This window comes from Microtus ochrogaster, unplaced genomic scaffold (assembly GCF_000317375.1).
Source record: "Microtus ochrogaster isolate Prairie Vole_2 unplaced genomic scaffold, MicOch1.0 UNK1, whole genome shotgun sequence".
In the NCBI taxonomy this organism is placed as follows: domain Eukaryota; kingdom Metazoa; phylum Chordata; class Mammalia; order Rodentia; family Cricetidae; genus Microtus; species Microtus ochrogaster.
The window spans coordinates 32681042-32698002 of record NW_004949099.1 but is presented as its reverse complement, the minus strand read 5'-3'; the positions used below and the strand labels follow the sequence as shown (position 1 = coordinate 32698002).

The 16961-nt window shown below is 41.2% G+C and overlaps 1 protein-coding gene across 4 annotated transcripts in view; it reads left to right on the top strand.

Moving 5' to 3' along the window:
• The window catches only part of LOC101983299 (ankyrin repeat domain-containing protein 26-like), a 72275-nt gene that overhangs the window by 2641 nt on the left and 52673 nt on the right, over positions 1 to 16961 (top strand). For all 4 annotated transcript variants that reach the window (XR_003378479.1, XM_026788147.1, XM_026788148.1 and 1 more), the window contains exons 2-10: positions 2671 to 2785; positions 2942 to 3115; positions 5831 to 5937; positions 8373 to 8434; positions 10231 to 10264; positions 12923 to 12995; positions 15730 to 15790; positions 15879 to 16030; positions 16498 to 16735. Coding sequence is in view for 3 of the 4 variants with exons in the window: in XM_026788147.1 (XP_026643948.1) it covers positions 2671 to 2785; positions 2942 to 3115; positions 5831 to 5937; positions 8373 to 8434; positions 10231 to 10264; positions 12923 to 12995; positions 15730 to 15790; positions 15879 to 16030; positions 16498 to 16735 (1016 nt within the window). In the remaining variant the exon portion in view is untranslated. The remainder of the gene's footprint in view (positions 1 to 2670; positions 2786 to 2941; positions 3116 to 5830; positions 5938 to 8372; positions 8435 to 10230; positions 10265 to 12922; positions 12996 to 15729; positions 15791 to 15878; positions 16031 to 16497; positions 16736 to 16961) is intronic.

Below are 16961 nucleotides of genomic sequence, written 5' to 3'. Positions count from 1 at the left end.
CCTCTGCCTCCCGAGTGCTGGGATTAAAGGCGTGCACCACCACCACCCGGCTTACATATGTATTTCTAAGTATAACCTGCCCAGTCTGTATGATGTTATTCATATGTATGTATTTAGGGCTGACAATCTGTGTGCTCTTCCTTGGGGAAGACCCCCCCCCTCCCACTCCCAGCTTTCCTCAGTTGCCTATGGTTCCACAGGCTCTTCCCCATCCACTTTGACACATCCATTGGTGTTGTCCTTGCTCAGTTCTCATTTGGCCAGTCATATTGGTGAGACCTTATGGGTGCAGATAGCTTCTGACATTTCTGGGAGACAATCTCAAGTAAGCTTGTAATGGTCTGTCCTGTCCCTTTAAGAGACAAGCCCCCCCCCCATCTTCCTTCCTTCTGGTTGCAGCCTGAGCTCCTTCCTTTCCATCTCTCTCCTGAAGAGGCAGCTTCTGCCTCTCTTCTCCCCACTTCTCCCCTTCTCTCTCTCTCTCTCTCTGCCTCTTTCTGCTCTTCTCCCTTCTCCCCTTCCCCCCTTTTCCTTTCCCCTCCATAACTCACTAAATAAATACCCACTTTCTCTGCATGGTGTCTCTGTCTGTCACCCGCCCAGTGGCTCACACCTCCACTCAGCTACCTGCCTGGGACTTGCTGCCCCTTGTGGCCCGCAGGCCCCTTGGGGAATGGCACCGTTTTAGTCTAAACCATAACAAAGCTCCCTGTTCCTTTGGCTCTTAAAATCCTTTTTTACCCCTCCTCTGCAATGAAACAATTGTTTTGTAGATGTATGCATTGGGACTGGACTCCACAACTCTGCATTTTGGCTGGTTGTGGTTTTATGTAATGGTCTGTTCCAAAGAGAAATCTGTGTACACTTACCTGTGGGTGTAAGGACAAATATCTAGAATGTGGTTAGGGATTGTGCTGGTTTAGCAAAGCAGTGGTTGTAGGGTCTTCTCCAGGATCCATGACGTCACTCGGGATCCATGATCACTACCAGAATCACTAGTAAACTAAATCTAGTTGGCTAGATTTCCAGTACCAGGCATGGTTTTCCTCATGTTGGATGGGCCTGAAATCCGATTAGTGAGCTGTTGGTTACTATCAAGGTGTGTGTGCCACTACTGTACACTTAGTGCTTGTGTTTCACAGGTGTCATAACTGGGTAGGACTGTTGGTTGCTTCTCTCCTTTGGAAGCTGACATGGCTCCTTCTGGGACCATAAAAGCTAGTCCTTGGGGAGGAGTTATTCAGGTCAGTTCCAGTTCAGGGGCCTCTGGACCCTATGTCTGAAGTGCATGGTGTCTTCAGCAATAGGGACTTATCTTCTATCTCTGCCTATCCTGCGACTGTATACTACCCAGACCCTGTGGCTTCATGGCCCCCAGGCTCCCAGGGTTGTAACTGCTTCTTGTTTTCAGATAACCAGAATAGCCCACGCTCAAGATGGAACCTGGTTGTATCACTCAAAGAATGGGAGGCAACAAAATAGATTTTTTTTTCTTCAGTGCTGGCCTGTCACCCTGGAGCAATCACTGTCGTACCCCACTCCTCACTCCCACACAGATTTGAAGCAGACATGAACTATGGGCTTGCCCTGTGGCCAGGACAGGACTGTCATTCTGTCTTCTTTCTTTTTAAATATTCTGTGTGTGTGGCATGTGCAAGTGTATGTGTGTGTGCACTCGTGCATGCTTCATATGTGTACTAGTATCTGCAGGGGCAGAAAGGGTGCCAGGTACCCAAAGCAGGAGTTACAGGTTGTTGTGAACAGCCTGACATAGGTGTGGAACTAAACTGAAGTCTGCTAGGAGACCAGCACAAGCTTTAACTACAGAGCATGATATGCTTTTTGGGTTTTCTAGACACGGTTTCTCTCTGTGGCCCTGGTTGTCCTAGAACTTACTCTGTAGACCAGGCTGACCTCAAACTTAGAGATCTACCTGCTGCTGCCTCCTGAGTGCTGGGATTAAACATTTTGTCTAAGCAGGTGTCATTGTGTTCTTTTATTTCATTACAATGTTGTCTTTGTAAAATAATAGAAATAGTTATAATAACTACTTTTTTGGTACACGAGTTAGAAAGCATTTTAGATACTTTGTATAGATTCTTGTTTAAGTATCACAGTGGCATTCATGAGATGACTTACTATTTTTAAGGTTTTATTTAATTTGATATTAATGTGGGGTGTGTGTTTGCATGTGTTTGTGTGTGTGCACATGTGTGTGCGTGTGTGCTGTGCATGTGGAGGCCAGGTGACAACTTTCAGGCATCAGTTCTCCTTTTAACTTGGGATTTAGGGTGTGAACTTGGGTCATGAAGCTTGTGTCAAATGCCTTTGTCCATTTCACGGGTGGGAAAATTGAGGCAGAGAAAGGCTAAGTGATGGCTGATAAATAGCAGACCTTAAAGAGTATTGGTACCCAAGTCAAGCTCAATCCAAAGGCTGTACTTCTTTGCACATTGGTTGCTCTGGGCTAGGAACCTCGGTCGGTAATTGTTTACTTAGCACGAGTCTCAGGGCTTCCCTGCAGCCACACACACAAATCGGTAGGTAGTCTGTGAACGGACTGCTGCCAGAAGACAATTGTTTGCTTGGAAAGAAGAGACATTACATTACAGGAGATACGCTTTTAGATGATGCTCTGTAATTTACTAAAAAGCGCTCTCGTTTTCACAGAACGGCGATCCATCTTGCCTGTGCTTACGGCCATCCAGAAGTGGTGACTCTCTTAGTAGAGAGAAAGTGTGAGGTCGATGCCCGTGACGGCGAGAGCAGCACGGCGCTCATTAAGGTACATAGCACCCAGCAGGTCAAACAGAGACGGGTTTGGTTTAAGTGCTTCGGACAAAAAGAAATCAGTTTCATTTGAATACGGCAATAAAGTAAAACCTAGAATGTGCTTATTTTGAACTCCTAAACTATCTGTTTCTTGATGCAATAACAACAGGCCGTACAGTGCCAAGAAGAAGAATGTGCCACTATACTGCTGGAGCATGGTGCCAATCCGGATATGATGGACAGCCGCGGCAACACTGCCCTCCACTACGCCGTCCTCAGTGAGAACACGTCCATAGTGGCCAAACTGCTTGCACACAATGCAAATATGGAAGCCAAAAACAAGGTATGATACTCATTTTATTTCCTAGTGATCAAAGTACATTCACCAGTGACAGATTGTGTTGTCACCATGATCAGATTGAGAAAACACACTTCTGTGGATTTTTTTGAGGGTATTTGTAGAAATGATTAGATCCTGAGGACTCTAGATCTAATCAGTGTTTTAAACCATTGGTGGAATCTAAGTTTGAATATAGTTGCCCTCTTAAGGGTGCTTTCATTGTGATGAAAAGAGCACTCGATCAGTATCAGAAACTCACTGATTAAACCATTTCCTCGTCTTCTTATTTCGTTTATTTATTTGTGCTTGGAGATCAGAGGACAACTTTAGGGAGTTGCTTTTCTCCTTCTACCGTGTGGGTCTCAGGGTTGAACTTGGATTGACAGACTTGGCAATAAGAGCCTTTACCTGCTGACCCCTCCCCCCACCCCCACTCAGACAACTGCATTTTTAAAAGATTCCCTTTTTACCCTTTCGAAAAACCAGATGTTTGGGGGTGCTGGAGAGATGGCTCAGAGATGAAGTGCAGTCATTGCCTTACAAAGGACCCGAGCTCTGTTCCCACAGCACATGGTGGCTCACATCCATAACTCCTGTTCCAGGGTTGTCTAGATCGTTCTTGCTTTTCTGAGACTGACTTGCATCACTGGGCTATTTGATTGAGAGCGCTTTCGTTTTCAACATAAGCCCTCAAAGCTGTAAGAGCTCCTCTTGGAGCCTCCTTCAGTGTCCCAAAGGGTCGGTGAATTGTGTTTCCTTTTACATTTGATTCTAGAAACTTAACACCTCCCCACCCCCTATTTCTCCAGTCTCCGGATATTTGTATAGTTTCCTTGCTTTTGATTTCTGTTTTATTTCACTGTGATCATACAAGAAATTTTCTTTTTTATTGTTAGACTTGATTTGGTCTAGAATGAGGTCTGTTTTAGAGAAGTTTGCGTAGGCTGTGTGAAGAATGTGTATTCCGTATCAGTTGTGGGAAATCATCTATGGAGATGCATTAAGTGCATTTGAGCTGTGGTGTACTTTAACTCTGAAGTTTCCTTCGTGATCTTTAGTGAAAGTGAACTATCTAAAGATTAGAGCAGGGTGTTGAAATCACCCACTGTTATTGTTATCAAAATCTGACATTTTATATCTGTTGTAATTCTGTTAGTTTTTCTGTGATCAGATTGCTGCTTGTTCTTTTATCTGCCACCTGTTAATCTTACTAGTCTTCTGTTCTGCTGTTTTGGGCGTGATAGTTCTCCTGTTCATCTGTTCCTCTCGAGGAATTTGGGAGTCCATTTTCTCTTCCCACTGTGGGATCAGGTCTCCAGATGTGCATGGCAAGTACTTTTACCCACTGAGCCATCTTGCCAGCCTCCTGTAAGGAAGTTCTATAGTGGTAGCTTCCTTGTTGTGGATTGCCTAGTGTGTGCTTGTCGTGAAGTGTTCTTATTTCTCAGTCTACTATAAATGGTATAAAAAATGGCAGCCTTGCTGGATAGAGAGTCTAGTCAGCAGTTCCTACTTCCAGGGCTTGAAATAATTGTTCCTGAGATTCATACAGCTCTCCTAGCTCGAAGATTACTGATGACAGATCTGACATGTTTCCTTTGGAACTCAGCTGGTGTTTTCCCCATACAACTTTTCATATTGTTTGTTTTTTTTCATGTTTTGATATCTTGACTGTTATAGGTCGTGGGGCAGGTCTTCTCTTGTCATGTCATTGATGCCTCTTGTTTTTGAACACTTCTTTTTTTAGACTTAGGATTTTTGTTATAATTCCATTGAACAAATTACTCTTGCCGCTAGTGTTCATTCAGCACCCTTGTCTACCCCACTGGCTCATAAGCGTTACATTTCTACTGTTGATTTATATTTTTCCTAAGATTAAAAGCAGAAACAAAAACCGTGAGTCTCGATTACAATGATACCAGAGTGAAAACAAATGAAAGCCAGTAGATGTGAACAGGTATCCAGGATCTTCCAAAGCAAGACCCACCCTCCTGTGCTGTCTAAGGGGAACAGCATTCCTTCAGATGATAAGAGAAAACCCACAGATCGTGTCTGTCCGTCTGCGCCTCTGTCTTCTTATTCAGTGCCATTTCCTTTGTGACTCCCTGGAGCAGGAGTAGCAGACACTGGATTCTGGGATCCTGGATGGTAAACAGATGAGAAGCAGCAAGTTTGCATAGCCCAGGGCACTGGTTCCCAACCTGTAATACAGTTCCTCGTGTTGTGGTGACCCCAACCGTAAATTATTTCATTGCTACTTTATAACTATAATTTTGCCACTGTGATGAATCATCATACAAATATCTCTCTGATATGCATCCCCAAAGGGGTCACAACCCACAGGTCGAGTACCGCTGGCCTAGTGGGAACTTCACAGTCTTACAAAGCTTTTGAGCCCACTTCCCTGACTTACTCCTTCAGTGTTAATGTTTGCCACAAAGAAAATATTTTCAAATAAAAATCAAATAAAGTTGGAGATTTCCCTCACTACCAGCATGCCACACACTGTTGTGCAGTTTATTAAATAGTAATTTTGCTCTGTAATTCGGTGACATTTAAAAGTTGTAGTTCTTTTAGAGCTGCGGAAACAGAAGAGACAGGATCACTTGCCCTCAAGAGATGCGGGGTTGGCTGGATTGCGCTCACGTGATTCCTAAGCACAGTGAAGTTGAGAAGTCAGCAATTTGTGAATTACTCATTGCTCTCAATGTCTTACAGGATGACCTCACACCTCTGTTACTTGCTGTAAAGGAAAATAAACAGCATATTGTGGAATTTTTAGTAAAGAAAAAAACCAGTTGTCATGCAGTTGATCAGCTGGGAAGGTACAGTAGTTTGTTCTTTCAAGAAGCAGTTGGGGCTGGGGAATGACTCCTTTGAGAGTGCTTGCTCTGTGTCTAAATCCCTAACACTCAAGGAAAACCAGGCATGGCCATGCATGCTTAGAACCCAAATGATGGGGAGTGGAGAGAAGCGTGCCAGCCGAGGCGGACTGGGGGAGTTCAGATTCAGTGTGGAGCATGGTAGAGGAAGACATCTAATAGCTTTCTCTAATCTTTGCATGTGTGCACACCTGCACATGCACATATGCACCACATACCACACACACGTACGCATATGCTATCACCACATCTACTCATTCACCACACACACACACACACACACACACACATGTGCATACACCACATATGTGTACATATGCACCACATACCACACACACATGTACACATATGCTATCACCACATCTACTCATTCACCACACACACACATGTGCATACACCACATATGTGTACACATACACCATATACCACACACATGTACGCATATGCTATCACCACATCTACTCGTTCACCACACACACACACGTGCATACACCACATATGTGTACATATGCACCACATACCACACACACGTACGCATATGCTATCACCACATCTACTCATTCACCACACACACACATGTGCATACACCACATATGTGTACACATATACCATATACCACACACACATGCAAACACCAAATACACGTAAACATATGCCATACATCACACACAATACGCATGTACTCATACACCATGCACCACACACAACACACACTCACTACACACACATATTTTCATATACCACATGCACATACACATACTCCACATACACACACGTGAATATACCACACACGTGTACACACATACCATATACCACACACACATGCATACACCAAATACACGTACACATACACAGTATATCACACAATACACATGTACTCATACACCATGCACCACACACATATACAGACAACATACACTACACACACGTTTGCATATACCACACACGTGTACGCACACACCATATACCATCACTCACGCATGTACTCACGCATGTACTCATACACCATACAACACACACATGTGTGCATACACCACACACATGCGCACATACACCATATATCACACACCACACACATGTACTCATACACTATGCACCCCACACACGTATGCACACAACATACAACATACGCATGTATGCATATACTGCACACACTAAACAAACAAGCAAAAATTGATGTTGTGGCATGTTAACAACCACCCAAATACAAATTAAGAAGATTAACTTAAGTACTAAGATGTTGAAAAACATCAATACCCACATTAGTTCGGTAGACAAGCAGTTGTTCAGACTGGGCAGCACAGCCTGTAGTGGGATCCGCGTTCTCTTTTAATGAGTGATGTTGTAGCCTGATCTCATATTAGCTATACCAATTTCATGTTAGTTCTACAAACCTTTAGTTTGCTTTCAGAGTCAGCACTGAATTCTTAATTACTTATGTATTCCTTTTAAGTAGAAGTTGAGCCTAAGTAGAAGTTGCAAATTATTCCTTCTTTGCATTTTTTTGTCTTCAATTACTTTTGTGGAGAATGCTGACGTTAGGTTGCCAAGGATCTGATCGTCATTACACGCTGTTCATTTTTTCCTGTCTTGTTTCTAATAGGCTAACTTTTTTTTTTAAAGATTTTATTTATATATTATGTATACAACATTCTGCCTCCATGTAAGCCTGCAGGCCAGAAGAGGGCGCCAGATCTCAGTACAGATGGATGTGAGCCACCATGTGGTTGCTGGGAATTGAACTCAGGACCTCTGGAAGAGCAGCCAGGGCTCTTAACCACTGAGCCATCTCTCCAGCCCCCAAGGCTAACATTTTTAAAATTAGCTTGAGCAGAGGGAAAGGGATAACCTGAAATGGTTAATCTTGTTCTCTAGGGAAAATAAGTCATTGGTGGATAATAATGGGAATAATACATACATGTGCAGATAGTTTTAGATTCACATAGTACCAAGCTCAACTCCTAGCTTTGTCATATGGAAAGGAGGATAATTCGCCCTTTGGATTATTCCAGGGCCAAGGAGATGGCCCAGTGGGTAAGAGTGCCTGCTGTGCCAGCAGGAGCATCGTAGTTAGGATCTTCAGCCCCTGTGTAAATGGCCAGCTTCAGTTATTAAAACATAAATAAAACATCACTATACAGTCTACCCAGCCATTCTGGTTTAACCGTCCTTCTTCAGTTCTTCACCATTTCACCTGTGGGTTTTTTTTTTTTTGAAAGCACACTCAAAAGCTTGAAGAACTACATTTGAATCACGTGGGATATGGTTCTGACAATAGCTCTGATTTTGTTTGTAATATCGTTATGAATATAATTAATATATTTAGTAATTGTGCTTTTCAGGATTAAAATAGTAATTTTTGTCATTTTTTAACATAGCAACAGACAAATATTTGAATATGATGGGAAGAGACAAAAAAATTCTGAAAATAGCAATCCAGGTAAGATTTCTCATGTGGAGTCTCTCTTTGTGGCCTTCCCTGGGTGAACATGTGCAGTTCAGAGAGTTTAGACCCCAGAAGAGCAGTATAAACAAAAATCATGTAAGTGACCTTTGTACTTTTTCCTTTATTCTCAGTCTAGAAGTGAGGATTATATAAGAAATTAGTTAAAGGAAATTTGCAGACTAAAGCTATTCCTGAAAAATTAGATCATTTAATGTTGGTCCCTGAAATCCACTGGGAAGATGATTTTCAGTTATTATGCTGGTCTTTCCCCCACCCACGTTGCAGCAGGTTGCACTTAGCATCAGAATAGATTTTACAGCAAATAGCTTGCACTTATTAAGAGAATGTTATCTAGTTGTTGGAGTCACTAATAAAGTATAGAAGTAGGTACAGTATGTTTTCACTGATTTTTACCAATTTCTCCGCTCAGTGTGGAATTAAAATTGTTCTGTGTGTTTTCAGAGTCTTCAGTTTAAAAGAGAATACCAGTATTGTTCCTTCTTTTCATAGTAGGCTTGCTTTGTTTTTCAAGCAATAAATAACTTCTTTTTTCTTTCCCCCCCTGTGTATGTGCATTTGTATGTGTGTGCACACACTTGTGCTAAGAATGAACCTTTAGTTTTGAGGGAACTTTCAGGTTCACAGCAAAATTATCAGGAAGGAACAGAATTCCCATATAGCCACGCATACATAGCCTCTCGCATTGTCATTACCTGAGTAGTGCGTACACCTGCTGAAACTGCTAGCCCTACACTGACATCATCGTACTCCAGCGTGTCCAGTGTGAACGAGACTTCACTCTTAGTCTTGTGCATCCGATGGCTGTAGGCCGGTGTATGACGTGTAGTTACCACTGTAGCATCATCACATTCAGAATAATTCCATTGTCCTAAATATTCCCTGGACTGCTACTGTTTCTCTCTCCCGGACCCACCCCCTGGCAGCCACTGCTCTTTTTACTGTCTTTATAATTATACTTTTTCCTGCATAGTTGCCTGGTTGGATAATACAGTGAGTGAGTTTCCTGGTTTTTGAAACATTAAGTTCGGTACCAAGGTGATTGAATATAGCCGTTTAAGGTACCCTTGCTTCCACCACACCACCAGGCCCATCTTGTTCTGTTCTGTTTCATAGGGCAGGTGCTCTGCCACTGAACAAAGCCTCTGACTTGGCGTGTGTAGCATCATGGGAAATGCCAACACACTTAGTTTGTTTAATTTACACTTTGCATGGAATAAGATTTATTTTTCTTTTACCAGGGAAAACCAATTGTCACATTCTGAAAGCTTGAGTTAATAGCCTTATGTTTATACATTAAAATTGCACAGTGCTCCTAGATTGTGCTTATTTGTACCAGGGTTTTTTTATCCTCACTGCAGTATTGACTAAAAACCTGGGAAAGCCATACTGCGTCACAACAACATAACTACTCCTGCAATTGTTCCCAGTGCTGTTAGTCCAGAGAAGCCCTGCATGTGATGTGGATCCTGCTAATTGTGCCATCTGCTGTCGCTCTGGTAGTATTCAGTTAGGACTGTGGGCATATCCCGGCAGATTTCCTTTCGGTATCTGATTTGTATACATTCTGTTCTTTCTTGGATTTGATGAATACGAAGAAGGAGGGACAAGCATGCTTAATTAATTAATTACCTAATCAGTAGTAGTATTAATATTCATTGTAGGATAGCCTCTGGTGTGGTACCAAAGAGAAAGCTGAATAATGACAACATATATTAATTTACATTTTTCTATTGTTAACTTAAAATGTATTTTTTATTTTTCTTCAACAGTGGATAACGGTTCTGAAGATGAATCTTTAAGCAGGTGGGTAGGAATATATAACATTGTTAAAACTAAATGTTAACTGATTAGAGAATGCAGGGGATAGAAACTAAGATTTGTTAAGTGTTCTGCTGTGAGCAGATAAGTATACTGTGTGGTGTGATTAACACTTATTTCTTACAGTAGTCGTAAGAGTTTTGCAAAGTATCTGTTGTTGTTAACCCCCATACCCACATTCTGCTTTCCTTCCGACTCATTAGGCAGCAGTCACTCAGAAGGGTTACTTAGCCTATGATCTCATGGTTTATTGGTACCTTACTGTCAGTCTATCCTTTTTTTTTAGAAAAAGGGTTTATTTATTTATGCTGTTTTTTAAATTATTACTTTATGTTTATGAGTGTTTTACCTGCATGTAGGTCTGTGTCCCATGTGTGTGCTTGGTGTCCATGGAGACCAGATGAGGAGTCAGATTCCCTGGAACTGGAGTTACAGGTGGTTGTGAGCTGCCATGTGGGTGCTGGAAACCAAACTTAGCTCCTTTGGAGAAGCTTCCAGTGCTCTTAATTGCTGAGCCATCTCTTCAGCTCCCAAATCCAGTCTGCTGCCCCTCTGCATAGATCGACAAGGGCCTGTGCAGCACTGGGATAAGATTTAGGACAGGACAGTTTAGAAAGTCAAATCCGGTTATGTTAACTTTGGTCAAAAGTCTTCCTTAGAAGTAGTTATATTCATAGAGTTTGCCCTAATCATTTTGACAGTTGCAGTGGCAGGCTATGCCTTGTTTTCAGTCTTCAGAGATTTTAGGATAGCTCTTACCCAGCTATGACTGTAAGACCACAGACATTCCAAATCAGGCAAGCGCTGGAGAGGAACTCAGACTGGAAGGAGGAACAGTATGCAGACTATGTTGTATTAATTACATTTAGATCTGTTTACAGGATTATAAAAATACTGTTTTATTTATTTGAAATGAGTCGCATATAGTCCAGGTTGGCCTCAAACTTGCTATATAGTCAAGGATGTCCTTCAACTTCTGATCTTCCTGCCTCCATCTCAGGAAGATTATAGGTACGAACCACCATGGCCAGTTTTATACCATACTGGAGTCTGAACGCAGGCCTCTGTGCATCCTAGATGAGCCTTCTATAAATCTCAGTCCTAGACGATACTTTAAATTGATTTTCAACTTACAGATTTCTGAGAGAGAGACAGAGACATGATTTTAGGAGTGGGATATATTGAGAAGGCTTGAGGTTGATAATGGGAATTGTCCTTGATTGTTCTTCAACTGTATTCAGTGAAGCGGGGTATCAGATTTAAACCTGAACTTGCCATTATGTCTGGTCCTGCAAGCCGAGTTGCTTTGGGGATCCTGTTTCTACTTTCTGAGGCTGTAGTTACAGATGGGCTGCCATGCCCCTCTGGCATTTATGTGGATTTCTGGGGACCACAGTTCTGGTCCTTACACTTGCATAAGTGAACGCTTTTAACTACTGCATCATCTCCTAGTTCATCTCTTATTTCTTTAACTGTTTTTAACTTGTATTTAGTTTTCATAACTAATTTTTCTCAAATAAAATAAATTCTTTTTTCCCATTTTCTTTCTGTCAGCTAAGTATTCCTGACACTCTTTAGACAAAGTGAAAACCTCTAGAATTTCAGAATCTCAAGGAAGCGTAGAAGGTTTCTGCTGAAAATTGTTAGATCAAGTTTGAGCTGCTGGGTAGCCCATCCTTCAGCAGGCAGGAATGTGGCTCCACATCTGCCATCACCCCCACTCACAGAAGGTAGTACAGGGCCCCTCAGTACCAGCAGACTGGAAGTGCATGTGTCCCCTCCTCTGTGCCTCTTCCTGGCTCACTGATGTCCTTATGGGTAGGCCAGCGCAGAATTAACCAGAAGCACAGTCAGTCATGAGCTCTTTCTGGGTTGGTGGCAGGTGACGGAGATGTTATTCGTAGGAAGACAGAGTTGCTGCTTGCTGCATTTGAGCCCTTGCTTGTCTCAGGATCTGTGCCTTCGCAAGATGAAGGTTTAAAGGTTGAAAATTGCCATTGAGCCTTGCAGAGAAGGGAACCTGGGAGAGGACACCTGTAGGAATAAAGATACGTAGGTTCTTCATAAGGAAGTAAGAGGTACAATATGTCAGTACCTATGATGGTTTTCAATGGTTTCTGTGTACTTAATTAAGCAAGACATGACCTATTTGGGAAAAACAATTGGATTTTTATAGTTTTTAGTGTTTTAATCTCTAGAATATATATTGCCAACACTATTAGTTTGTACTTAAGTAACTTAAATTAATTTTCAAACCCTTTAAGTATTTCTTGGGATTCCCTGTACCGTTTTAAGGTCCTGCAAGCTCTCGGGTCCTAGGTCTTACCGCATAGCCCTCCTCAGCCTGCAGCTCTCCATGTAATTCAGACTGGCCTTCAGCTTGTGGCAGTCTGCTGCACTTTGTGATTGTAGGCCTGTGCCATCAGACCTGGTGTGAAGGTTTCCAGGCTGAGTACAAGGCCGCCGTTCCTTATTCCCACTGAGTGTTTGAGCAGGGAGGGCAGGGTTTGTCCATGCTTTGGGTTGTCATACTCTCTTCTGTTCTGGAGTCAAAAGTGACGTCAGACATCGATGATGTCACTGATTTGTTCCTAGATTTCTTTTAAGAACTTGATTAGAATTTTTGTTGGGTATTGTCCTAAGGTCTTCTCGCATACCCGATCCTGCTGATTCCTGGCCTTCATCAGATGAGGATGACTACAGTTTTGATACCAAGGTAAAATGCAGTTTTGTGAAAATAATGTTTTCGTTTTGTTGAGTGTTTGCTCTTAAATTTAGTGGTGATCTATCACTGTTTTCTTTTCTTTGCTTCCCGTGTGCTGTGATTAGAGGTGTGCACAGTCACTGCCTAGCTGAAATATAGATTTTAGGTGATCTTTTTCTCTTTTTCTATTCTTAATCTGCATATAAATTACCTAATACCAGAAATTATAAAAATACAGTAATTTAAATCTGTTTATTACAGTCTGTGTTGAAAGGGTTGTCTCACTTTTTTCACTCTGGTTTTTATCTGTATGCTTGAGGAGTAGATGTTCTACTCCAAATAAAGTCTATTGAATTTCTAGAAATATGGCTTACCTTTATATTCCCTTTTAGTGTAAATTCAGGTGCATTGTATTGAGGAAATGTCATGTATAAAAACATAAAGTCTATTGAATTTCTAAAAACATGCTCACCTTCATGTTCCCTTTTGATGTTTAGATATAAATTCTTTGATGTTTAGATATACATTCTTAAGAGCTACACTGAGGAAATGTGTCATGTAAAAAAAAAACAAAAACAGATTAAAGAAGTATGGAAAGGAAAAAGGCATCAGTGTGTATCTGCTGTTCTGAAACTCTGGATTTCGGTTATGAATGAGATGATTAAGATATCCTAAGCTTATTTTGAGGCCTACCCATATTGGATTAAATAATAATTTTTGAAGCTATATATTACCCATTGAACTTTGATTAGCAATCTTTATCCAAGTAGGACATTAATGGGGCATTGTTTTTTGCAATATTTACTTTATCTTGTAATGATGTTACAACTCTCAGGTGATGTTAGACAACCATGATTGATTGACTAATAAAGCATTATTTTATAACACAGAATTAATCTTTTCATTATAGTAATGTCTACAAAATGTAATTACAAATCATTAGTGGGGAATGTACTATGAATCAAGGCTCTCATACTTCTTTACAAATCTTAGGCTTTTGTTGTGCTGGATAGTTTCATGTCAACTTGATACAGGCCAGTGTTGTCTGAAAGGAGGAAACCTCTGTTGACTGAGGTTTCTGTCCCACCAGTTCTGCAGCCGTTCAGTCCCAAAGAAACACACAGAGGTCTACATTAGTTATAAACTGATTGGCCTAGTAGTTCAGACTTCTTATTAATTAATTCTTATAACTTATATTAGCCCATAATTCTTGTCTGTGTTAGCCATGTGGCTTGATACCTTTTTCGGCAAGGCAGTCACATTTTGCTTGCTCTGTGTCTGGCTTCCTCTCTGTCCGGGTGACGGCTGCAGACGGAAACTTCCTTCTTCCCAGACTTCTTGTTGCCCCACCTCTCCTTCCTATCTGGTCACCCCACCTATACTTCCTGCCTGGCTACTGGCCAATCAGCGTTTTATTAAAATACAATTGACAGGGTACACACCATTGTCCCACAGCAAACCTCAATTGAGAAAATGCCTCCATAAGGTCAGGATATAAGGCATTTTTTAAATTAGTGATTGATGGGGGAGGGCCCAGTCGATTGTAGGTGGGGCCATCCCTGGGTTCTATAAGAAAGCAGTCTGAGCAAGCCATGAGGAGCAAGCCAGTAAGCAGTACCTCTCCACGGCCAGTGCATTATTAGCTTCTGCCTTCTGGTCTCCGCCCTATTTGTGTTTCTTTCCTGACTTCCTTCATAATGAACAGATATGGAAAGGAAAGCCAAATAAACCCTTTCCTCCCCAACTGGCTTTGGTCATGGTGTTCCATCACAGCAATAGTAACCCTAATTAACACAAGTTTTCATCTTTTCTTCTTCACTTAAACTCATTCTGTATTTTTCCTCCCTCATCTACTCTTTCTGTCCCTCCCTCACCTTGTTGGTGGTGGTGGTGTGTTTTGTTTTGTTTCCTTTTGGGATGGGGTTTCTCTGTTGTACCTTTGAAGCCTGCCCTGGAACTTGCTCTGTGCTCTGCAGACCAGGCTGGCCTTGAACTCACAGAGAGCTACTGCCCTGAGTGCTGAGATGAAAGATGTGTGCCACTACCGCCCAGCCTCCCTTACTCTTTTAATATTACTTATTCCTATCATAAACTCTTCCTTCAGAACACATGTCACATGTCTTCAGTGACTTCATCAGTGCCTTTTTCTTCATTGTTGGCATGTTTAGTCACATCTGTCTCTTTAGTTGCTATGTGTGGCTCTGTCAGTCTTTGCCTCTCAATAAAAAATATTTATTTTTTTCCCTTCTCTCTTAGAAAGAGCTAAATATATATAATAATTTGCATTTTGCTTCTTGGCACACAGGATAGTATAACTTTACACTGTTTGCCCATAAACTGCAGAAAAATAAGCCTTCATAGTTTCTCCTCTAGAAGTAATTCATATAAATATAAGTCATGGCAGTGTGTTCAAAGTATTTAAAATTTTTTTAATGATATTTTCAGGAGTACTCTAAATTGTGAATAAATTTTTGTTCTAGGTTATTTTTATGTAAGTAATACACTAAAGATTATCAAAAAATATGTAATAATCAGGTTTAAGGAAATTAAAATTTTGGTGATATTCCTATCCCATGATCTTTATGCAGTAGAGGTTTCTAGCTTAGTAAATGGCAGAATTAATATTTAAATCTATCTGAAGGATTCAGAAATATATTCTTTGTAGTAAACCAGATAGTAAGAGTGAATATTATAATTGTTTTATTTTTATTATATGTTATTTTTGAAATTATTTTTGTTTTTCTAGAATGTCCCCAAAATTAACTTAACAGAGCTATGGGCAGCTGCTCAACAGTCTAAGAAAAACCGTAAGTCATTTGAAGATGGCCTATTTTTGTGCTATTCATTCATTTAAAGGTAAATATTTTCATGGTTTTTTTTTTTTTTTTGTAATAGAAACAAAATGTGGCATTGAGAACCTAGAAAATAGTAGCCTGTTTGACAATAGTAATTCCAACAGTGAAAATGAAGATGCAGTTGAAATTGGTCCTGGGACATCAGCCAGAGTCCTGGCCTCTTCTCCGTCCTGTACATCACCTGACCCAGTGGTATGTAGACTCTTTTATCTTTAAAGCTCAGGAATCCCTTTTGATTAGATGGGATTGGAGGGGGAGGGATCCTTTCTCTTTTCATATAATTATTGGTTTATATTCTTTTTTAAGATTTATTTATATGAGCATTGTGCCGCATGTATGGATGGATGCAGGCCAGAAGCATCAGGTGCCCTGGACCTGGACTTACATAGATGGTTCTGAGCTCCCATGTGGTGTTGGGAGTTATAACTGTGCCCTCGGAAACACAGCAGGTGCTCTCACTTGCGGAACCCTCTCTCCAGCCCCTTATGCTGCTCTTAAAGCACTCTTCGGGTCTGCCGGCCAAGTCCTCTACACTTCATTTGGTACAGCTCAGACTGAGGCTCTGACCTTTATCTTACTGTGATCTGCTGTTTTCACTAAACGGTAAATAGCCCCTGTAAATTGCACTGAAATACTGATGTTGGATGTTTTCCCCACAGGAAGGAGCAACTGAGCCTGCAATTGGAAGAGAAGAAAATGGTACTGATATTGTTGAAAGTGCTTCACAAGAAAATGATACTGATATTGTTGAAAGTGCTTCACAAGAAAACGGTGCTGAGATTGTCGAAAGTGCTTCGCAAGAAAACGGTGCTGATGTTGTTGAAAGGGCTTCACAAGAACAACCAAACCATAGCAATTTAACCTATGCCAGTGGTTGGCACAAAAGTAATAAAAGTGGTGAGTTGGTGAATACTTAAAACACTTTCCAAGTTTTAACACTGCTATAAAAAGCTCTAGTTCTACATCCAGAAATAGTATCTGTTTCTTCTTAATAGTTTTTCTCTTGCTTTTTTTTCTTTTCTTTTTTTTTTTTTTTGAGACAGGGTTTCTCTGTGGCTTTGGAGCCTGTCCTGGAACTAGCTCTTGTAGACCAGGCTGGTCTCGAACTCACAGAGATCCGCCT